At 44.2% G+C, this 9,608-nt stretch overlaps 1 protein-coding gene across 1 annotated transcript; it reads left to right on the forward strand.

The window, feature by feature from the left end:
• The first annotated feature begins 2,762 nt into the window (after positions 1-2,762).
• IL17F (interleukin 17F) lies at positions 2,763-9,347 on the forward strand. Its single transcript, XM_012760871.2, has 3 exons — positions 2,763-2,795; positions 7,498-7,721; positions 9,110-9,347. Exons 1-3 carry the CDS (start codon positions 2,763-2,765, stop codon positions 9,345-9,347), a joined length of 495 nt encoding a protein of 164 aa, XP_012616325.1.
• The last annotated feature ends 261 nt before the right edge of the window (positions 9,348-9,608 follow it).

Below are 9,608 nucleotides of genomic sequence, written 5' to 3' on the forward strand. Positions count from 1 at the left end.
CACTCTTGCTCAGGCTGGTTTAGAACTCCTGATCTTGAGCTATCCACCCGCCTCGGCCTCCCAGAGTGCTAGGATTACAGGCGTGAGCCACCGTGACTGGTCTCTTCGTTCCCTTTTATTTTGTTTTGTAAGCCTGCCAACTCTTTCCCGAGCTCCTCTCTTCCCTGTGTTCCCTTGCCAAATGCAGATAGTAGTATCCAACGCATGCAACTAACATTCTATTTTCTAATCTCTTTCTCTAGAACTACAGGTTTGTTAGGCATGAGATCTGCCTCTCTAGTTACTGATGGTAATAGTTCTAGTAAATGTTTTGCCATTGCAGAACATGGATCACACTTATCCAGCCTATAATTTTACTGTCATCGCAGCCTGCTACCTGACCACCATCATGTTATGGCTATTTTAGACTTTTGTTCTGGGAGCACCTCACTTGTAGGGATCAATTTCTGTATCTGCAGATATAGTGCTATGCTATGGCAGCATATCTTGATTAGACTTACTCTTTTATTTTATTTTGTTTATTTATTTATTTATCTTGAGACAGAGTCTCACTTTGTTGCCCAGGCTAGAGTGAGTGCCATGGCGTCAGCCTAGCTCACAGCAACCTCAAACTCCTGGGCTCAAGCGATCCTCCTGCCTCAGCCTCCCGAGTAGCTGGGACTACAGGCATGCGCCACCATGCCCGGCTAATTTTTTCTATATATATTAGTTGGCCAATTAATTTCTTTCTAGTTATAGTAGAGACGGGGGTCTTGCTCTTGCTCAGGCTGGTTTCGAACACCTGACCTTCGAACACTGCCCACCTCGGCCTCCCAGAGTGCTAGCTGTTTTAATTTAGATTGTGTGTTTGTGGATGTTTATTTGGAGAAGAAGGCGGGTAGAGATGAGTGGAGGGGGGCTAAAATTACCCCAAATCTATGAAGATCCCAGAGAACCATCCTAAAACATAAGCAAGCACGAGATAGACTAACTATGAGCACAGATGTGTTAAACTTCTTATGGTTCCAGAGGGAGGAGCAGAGGACTCCATAGCCATGGCCAGGAGCAATGTGGATGACAAGCCCATGATTGCAGAAGATATCAGGTGTTTTAGGTCTAAGAAGCAGGCCTCCAAGCGCATAATCTCTCTCTCTGACCTTCTTCTGCCCTTCATTCACCTGCTCCTTTTTCTCCCCAAGGCAGACTATAGAAACTGAAATTATACTCTAATTTCCCCCTCACCTTCTGTCTTGGAGCTGGCCATTAAAAAATCTTTTTGACCTACCCTGTCTGATTGTAGATCTGACTGTAGATCATAAGACCCCCATTTCGGAAGGGGTCCTGCCCCACACCGAAGAGGAATCTGAACAGACAGGCCTTGCTGGGTTTGCCCACTCAATCTGTGAATATCAGATCAAGCCCTTTTGTCCAATCGTGTTCTACAGTTGCCCATGTTTCAATCATGCTCATCCAGCGAAGTTTCCATAAAAGGCCCAGGAAGATGGAGTAGGGAGAGCTTCTGGACACCTGGACTTGGGGAGGCTCACAGGAAGGTAATGACAACTTATCCACCGGCCGGGAGGGTGGCATACCCCAACCCCACAGGAATGGAAGCGCCTGTGTGCAGGACCCTTCCAGGCCTTGCTCTGTGTATCTCCTCATCTGGCTGTTTATGTCTGTCCTTAACAATATCTTTTAGCACGGACTGGTCAGCATAAACGTTCCCCTGAATTTTGTGAGCTGCTCTGGCCAATTAATCAAGCCTAAAGAGGGGGTTGTGGGAACCCCACCTCGAAGCCAGTTGGTCAGAAGTCCCAGAGGCTCAGACTCTGTGGCTGGTGCCTGAGGACTGGGCCGCCTACCTGCCGGGTCTGATGCTCTCTCCAGGTAGAAGGTGTCAGGATTGAATCAGATTAGAAGAAGCCCTGCTGGTGTCCCCTGCGGGGTTGATTGCTTGCTTGGTGGTGGGGAGAAGTCCCCGCCTGTTTGGCCACAAAAGTCTTTTGTGTTGATTGTTGTTGATGTGAGAGCAGAGGGAAAAACAGTTTGTTTTTTTCATCACAATGAATAATGATTATTTATGAAGCACCATAGGGAGTCTAACCATGGGGCTGAAAAAATAGTTTAGGGAGACAACAAAACTACCTGCGGATATAATTCCTGAATCTCTCACTGACGTCATTTAGTTCTTTGGTTGTGTTTTCCCATTCATAAAATAGAGCTAGAGATAGTCCTCTGGTTTAACACTAAGGCTCCTCTAAGGATGACTTATCTGGCCATTCTAATGTTCAACAGCTGATAATGGTAGAGAAAGCACTCGGTAAGTGTTAACGATTAATATTCAATCATGATTCATATTGCATGACTAGAAAGTGGAACGTAGGGTGCATGACAAGGCAGTTGGCAATTTGTGGAAGAACATAAAAGATCATGACCAAAATCTGTAACTTGGTTCATCTCTGTAGGAAATAAGAATTTTACTATAATTTGAGGGCGATGGGGGTGGAAGTGGGGTAGAAGAAAAGGAAGATTTGGTTTTTTTCCTGTCATCCCTTTTTAGGGTCCCCCCCTTGGTTCCCCTTCAGGAAGTGGAGTAGGAAAAAAAACCCCTGCATTCGTCAGTAACTCTAGGTCAACCACAACTTCAAGACAGTAAGCAGGTCAATCGAAACAGGGGCAGTGATTGCTATAAAACCGACAGGTACTCTCATTGATACAACACAGGCATACAGAGGAAGACATATCCACAGAGCTTCCTGCACGAAGCAAGCAACCTGAGCAAAATGACAGTGAAGATCCTGCGAGGCATGGCTTTGGTGAGTGGCAAGAATTCTGGTTTAAGGCCAGTCGTGTCTAGGATTTCAGAAGAGCAGATTTCTAAGCAATGAGGTGTGCTTGGGTCTTTTTAAAATTACTTCTTTAAAATACAGAGATGACTTTAACTTTGACTCCTGCCTGGTGGAGAAAAAGAAAAAAAAAAATATCTAGAAAAGTTATAATGGGATGCAAAACATAGCTCTCACCCGATGGCTTTTGCCCAGGCAGTGTTAGTGAGTGTGGTCTGGGTATCACAACTGGCATGGTCTCTCCTGTGGCCACCTGCTATAGAGTTAGGTTGGCCTAAAACTCTTATCTCATGTTAGGAGCTTAGCCACCCTTTAGGGGATATGTACATTTATATTTTACCCAAGGAAGCCGGGGCCCCAAGAGATTTAATGATTTCCCCAACACTATATGGATGACTTGAATGGAAGAAGCGAAACCACCCAATGTTGACTTTGGACAGCTCCTAGAGAAGTGAGATTTCCCATGTTTCTCATTGCTACTTGTTTATTTTTTTGTACCATCTCATTCCTCTTGGAACAAAAAGGGTGGTTAATGTGATGGAAATCTTCCCTCCTACCCCAACTCAGGGTTTGGAATTTTGCCTGGCATTATTCAGATAAGGTCTGGGAAGAATTTAATGTACAGGCATAAAGGAATAGGGCTTAGGGAATTATGCACCATATTATTGGCTTAGAAAATTCCTCTTTTTTTCTCCTTACAAGCCATGCAACTTAAAAGAGCTTGGATGTCATAAAAGGTCCATGACATATGGCAAAGATAATACTTTTATTTTATATTTGTATGTTATTTTGGAGATTACAAGACATGCAGCAAAGTACATTATTTAGGAGCATAGGCATTGGAGTTAGACAGACCTGGATCCACTACTTGCTAAGTGTAGGATTTTGGATAATCTACTTATCTTCTCTGTGCCTCAGTTTCTCCAATTATACAGTGGGAATCATAATGGCATCTCTCCCATGGCATTTTTGGGGGGGAATTAACTGATATCATTGAGAATAAATGAATTTATACTCTGTATTGGCAGATCTGTGTATGGTTAGCTTTTAGTTAACTTGTCCATTCTAATATACAACAACTAATAGTGATAGAGAAAGCATTCCGTAAGTATTAGCTATTACTATTAGTATTATTGTTACCCCAGAGACTCTCATCATTCTCACCACCGAAGTAGATGGGGATTACTTTCTGCATTATACAGATGAACAAAAGCCCAATTCAATTAACTGACTTATTTAACATCCCTGGATACCATAAGCATAAGAACTGGGACATGAACCTAAGTTTTCAGGCTCCAAGTCTAGTATGCTTCTCTTTGAAGGCTGCAGAGGCAAGGTTTCTGAATTTAAAGCCATTGCATCCAAGCAAATCAGTTGAGTAGCTCTGTGCTGCAAAGCTGTTTCTATTTCTGGTTTCTTTGAAGAAATCTGTTGGGTTGCCAGCAAGAAACAAGATGGTGTAAGAGGTATTGGAATAGGATTAAAAGTTGGGAGTTAGGGTACTTAGGACATCCTCAATAAGTAGTGTAGGCAAATTCTCATGGACCTAGAACCTGGCCAGGCTCTGGAATTCATATTTATATGGGGAGGGCACAAACTGCAGATAAGTACAGGAGGTCAGTATCAATTCACTCAGGTGGGCTCCCATTAGAGTGAGGTGCAAAGCTAGGCTAAGTTTTGTGTCTTGTTACTGCTCACCTCCAGCTGTTGCTTTCTCTTGCCCCTGCTTCCTATTCTGCAGCATGAGAGCAATATCTATTCACCTGCTTTATAGATAGCATATAAGAATTGAAGTCTATAAAATGCTCTGAACTCCTCTGAGAAGTGCTGTTTATATCATTCTTTTTTTTTTTTTTTTTTTTTTGAGACAGAGTCTCGCTTTGTTGCTCAGGCTAGAGTGAGTGCCGTGGTGTCAGCCTAGCTCACAGCAACCTCAAACTCCTGGGCTCAAGCAATCCTGCTGCCTAAGCCTCCATAGTAGCTGGGACTACAGGCATGCGCCACCATGCCCGGCTAATTTTTTCTCTATATATTAGTTGGCCAGTTAATTTCTTCCTATTTATAGTAGAGACGGGGTCTCGCTCTTGCTCAGGCTGGTTTCAAACTCCTGACCTCGAGCAATCCTCCAGAGTGCTAGGATTATAGGCGTGAGCCACCTCACCTGGCCTGTATCATTCTTAAGAACCAGCGACAGCCTTATCAGGGCCCCTGCTCTGTATTGGATAACGACTAAAATCTACAGTTTCAGATCAAAAGCTTTGTGGAGCAAATAGGAGTGATTTGCAGACCTTATCTGATTTCCTGATAAAGGGCCGTGTGACCTACAACACTCATGCAATTCTGATACAGCTGTCACATTGCTTAAAATGCTTGGCTCTCCTAGTGACATAAAGCTAAGAGTAATGTTGACAGTTAGAATAATGACCTTCAAGGGCAGTAGCACTGACCACTGACTCCTAGGTTTGAGTCTGTGGACTGGCATTAACAGGCTGATGAACCCACTCAAGTTATGTATTGCTCTCAGACCTAACTCCTTCACCTGTCTAATGGGGATAATTAACACCAGCTCTCTCTGTCTCACAACTGTAGTTGTGAGAATCCAGTGTTTAAAGAGATGTGAAAGTGTTTTCTAAAATACTCTAAGAATATGTAAGAAAATATAATAATGGCGTGTTAGAAGTATGGTAATTATTGCTAAATCATATAACCCCAAGGCATAGTTACTTTAAAGCTTCCATAATGAAAATTAGAAGTGATTCAGTGAATATGATACAGAAGAGGAAAGACAAAACACAAAGGATGAATTTACTCAAGAAACCTAACAAAAGTGATTCAGAGGCTTGGGAAGCCGTCTAAGGACCCTCTTATCTAAGTTGGCATTTTAAGAGAAAACAACTTTGTGGCACTTTGTCAAGACAGAAGGTGCACGAGGGTGGCTTCCACATCAGTCTTGTCCACTGCATAGCATTGGCAAACTGCTGACCTAACAATAGCCGCTGGTGGCACTGAATATTCACTATGTGTGGGGCCTTAAGTGTATATCATCTCATTCATGCATTTTCCATTGGCGGAAACTGAGTCCTGTCTTCTAAGAGTCCTGGAACCGGGTTACAGACCTTGGAATTCTGACTCTGGAGCCTGTGCCCTGAGCCACCACACTAGAGAGTGAAGAACTAGATGTTGAATGGATGGATGATCGTGGCACCTGAGAGCAGATGGCTATTGATTATCTGAAGGCAAATCAACCTCATTCTGGCTGATCTGGGTCAACCTTGCTTTCAACTTCTTTTTGCTATCAGCTACTTGGGTACAGCAAGTTGACACCGTGACCTTTTTGTTTACTCTTTTCATTTCTGGCCTCAGGCATCTACAAATTGTAAAAAGAAGGGCCTTTTAAATCAGTATGTCTAACCACCTTACCTGCCTTAACTGATGCAGGCGGTGAGCCTGAACAACACGGAGCCCAGCGAATGAAGGCAGCTCAGCTTCCGCTCTTGCTCTGCGTCATGCTGAGAGCTGGTGATGGCCCTTGTCCATACCCAAGAAGGGTAACGGTGGGGTGAGCGAAGCACAGTCATGACAAAGGGAAGCTGGTGAGATTTTTAGCTCTTCTTTTAGTTAGGTCTTCACAGAGCACTTTCATTCTTTGTGCATTCCTGTCACACCAGAGAAACTGATATTTCAGTGTAAGTACATAAAGAAAGTATATTCCAGAGCTTAAGAGAAATAGTTTCTGTATTCTCTGTTGTTGTGCTTCATTAGTGCTGCTGTTTCTTTCAATTAGCGTGGATAATTGGAACTTTACTATAGCTGGTTTTGCATAATGCTTTTCTTAATGCGTTGAGCTTAACTATATTGTTTATTGAACGGTATCGTTTGTTTCATTCATTCACTCATCCATTTTTTCATTCATTCAGAAAGTATTTATGGAAAAATCCGTAAAATGCAAGTTCTCCTGCAGGAATTGACAATCTAATGGGTGTAGATCTGGCATGAACACAAATACTATGTTTCCGGACAATTAAAAAAAATGCTACTTGAGTGTTAGACGGTAAAGGCTTTATGATTTAAAGACAATAAACATACCTCTGATTGGACCTCTTTAGGGAATCCACATCTGAGCTGGGCCTTGACGGAAGGGTAGGATTTCCACAGACAGAGGAGGGGTAGTGTATTCCTGATGGAGGGATGGATGGGAGGAAGGATTTTCTAGAGAAGTCATGGGATATGAGGTTGGACATCAGAACGAAAGCATTTATTAAGCCTCTATTTTTGTTAGACACATTTATAGGTGCTTTCCATAGAACATTCCATTCAATCTTGTTTATATTTTTATAAAATAAGTATGTTATCCAATTGCAAAAGATGAGAAATCAGAGGCTCAGCAAGGAAGCCGGGATAGCATTTAAACCCAGTCCCAGTCTTTCTGTCTGACTGTTTAGGACCATGGAGGGCTTCGATCATCAGGCTAATGAGTTTTAGTTTTCAGTTTGGCACCCTGATATCTCCAGGTAAGAGTGTTCCCATTTCCAGGTGAGGAACTGAGGTGCAGAGAGAAGCCCTGATCCCGTAAAAGGACAAGGAATGCTGAGTTCAGCTAGAGCACGTGTTACCTCTTGCCAGCAAATGATGCCAGAGTCTCTAACCAGGGGCAACTTCCTCTCTTTCCCAGCTCCAGTCCCTGCTGCTGTTGATGCTGGGGCTCGCCTGTCTGAAGGACGTGGCTGCTGGGAAAAACTTCAAAGCCTGGAACGCTGCCTTCCCAAAGCCCGACAGTTGCCCTCCTCTGGAGGGGGGCAACTTTGTGAAGCTTGACATTCGCATCGTCAATGAAAACCACCGTGTTGCCATGGGACGTAGCTTCCAGAACCGCTCCAGCTCCCCCTGGGATTACACGTGAGTGCCAACACCGAGAATGATCTTCACGTTCTTTCGAAGAATATGTTAAAAATTTCACTGAAAGCCCTGACTGCAGCATTATGGAGTATTTCCTATAACAAAAACCTTTGTACCCCCTTAATATTTTGAAATAAAAAAATGTTCATTCATTCTAATCATCAAATAGAACATTTAGAATATATATATATAAAAAAATAACAAGGGAAAGCCCTCACATTCACTCTCCACAAGGGAAATCTCACTTTACCAGGGAGCTCACGCTGTTCTTGCCGTTTTGGGCTGGGTCCACCCCGGTGGTTGGACGGTCCTAATATTTTGCTTCCGTATTCTCATGGACTCTGTGCCTTTTTCTGCTTCATGCAGTCCTAGGTTGGAATCTACAATTCTTTTCTGTGTTGGAAGAGAGGATTCTTTTTTTTTTTTTTTTTGGTTTGCATTTCTTTTTTTTTTTGGCATATTATGGGGGTACATATTTTAAGGTTTCAATAAATGCCCTTTCCGACTCCCCACCCCCCCCAGAAGAGAGGACTCTTTAAAGCAGCCCTCGTAAATATCTCTGCATGAGGATCAGTGGGGACCAGGAAACGTCAGTTCGGGGAGATGCACTCACATTAGGCATTACCCTTTCAGCAGTGGGGGTGAGGGAGGATTGCAGAAACAGGCCAGTTTGGGAAGTGGGATCCTAGGTGGGGGCCATTGGGGTATAGTTTTATAATTTTGTCTTAAGATACAGGTTGTTAGAACATCAAGCACCCCTCCCCCCAATACTCTCCAAATAGGACAACAGATTCCAGGGACAATTAGAAGAGCTTCTGGGGTTGCTGCCTAACTTCCCACACAAGTGGGGCGTGGACAGGAGCATGCTGGCTGCATTGACTTTGCAGAGAGAAGGCACTGGATTCACAGACCTAGGGAAATCTGGCTTTCCTTTCCAGGCCGTAAGCTCTGTAGATTGTAGATTGAGAGACCTATTAGTGGTGTTCCATCTCTAGGCAAAGGATAAATAATCATTGTAATAATAATAATAATGCCAATAAAAATAAACTAAAAGATCTAACATGAGTTGGATGCTAACATTGTACAGCAGGGTATCTTATATGCATTTGTATCGCTCAGTGTTCTCAACAACCCCATGAGAGAACAGTATATGACTATCTTCATTTTATAGTTGAGGAAACTGAGGCTTGGGGGTGGGGGTGGGTAAGCAACTGCCAGAGGCCCGGGGATGAATCCAGGCCACCCAGCTCCAGAGCCTGTGCTTCGCTGCACGGGTTAGGGCTAGGGCTAGGGTTAGGGTTAGGGAGCGCCCAGTGCTGCGGGGCTGTCACCCTCACTCCTTGCTTTCCCTCTCCTCACCATTGTGCTTTTGCTTGCTCCCCCTGCAGTTTCAACTGGGACCCCAACCGGTTCCCCTCAGAAATTGCACAGGCCCGGTGTAGGAACTTGGGCTGCGTCAATGCCCAGGGCAAGGAAGATGTCTCGATGAACTCTGTCCCCATCCAGCAAGAGACGCTGGTCCTCCGGAGGAAGCGGGAGGGCTGCTCTATCTTCTTCCAGCTGGAGAAAGTGATGGTGACTGTCGGCTGCACCTGCGTTGCCCCCATGGTCCACCGCCTGCGCTGAGAGCAGTGGATCAACTCAGCCAGAGAAGCTATGGAAACACCACTCCTTTCCCGGCGCTCTGCAACAAGTCCTGTCTGAGCCCCAGTTCCCTCCACTTCATAGGACTCTTACTAACACCTACATGGAATTCGCAAAGCTCTGTACTAGGTATAATATTAACCTTCCGGGGCGTTTCAGAATGATTATGGGGTCCTAGATGTTCCACTGTCCCAACCCCCTGGCAACAGATGGAGGAGAATTAAGGAGCCCTTGGCCCACTCC

This window comes from Microcebus murinus, chromosome 5 (genome assembly GCF_040939455.1).
Source record: "Microcebus murinus isolate Inina chromosome 5, M.murinus_Inina_mat1.0, whole genome shotgun sequence".
Classification (NCBI taxonomy): domain Eukaryota; kingdom Metazoa; phylum Chordata; class Mammalia; order Primates; family Cheirogaleidae; genus Microcebus; species Microcebus murinus.

Bases quoted from the DNA above. Each gene is read 5' to 3' on its own strand.
- IL17F (XM_012760871.2), top strand. From the start codon at position 2,763: ATGACAGTGAAGATCCTGCGAGGCATGGCTTTG. The intron at 2,796-7,497 runs GTGAGTGGCAAG...TCTCTTTCCCAG, and splicing joins TCCTGCGAGGCATGGCTTTG to CTCCAGTCCCTGCTGCTGTT. The intron at 7,722-9,109 runs GTGAGTGCCAAC...CTCCCCCTGCAG, and splicing joins AGCTCCCCCTGGGATTACAC to TTTCAACTGGGACCCCAACC.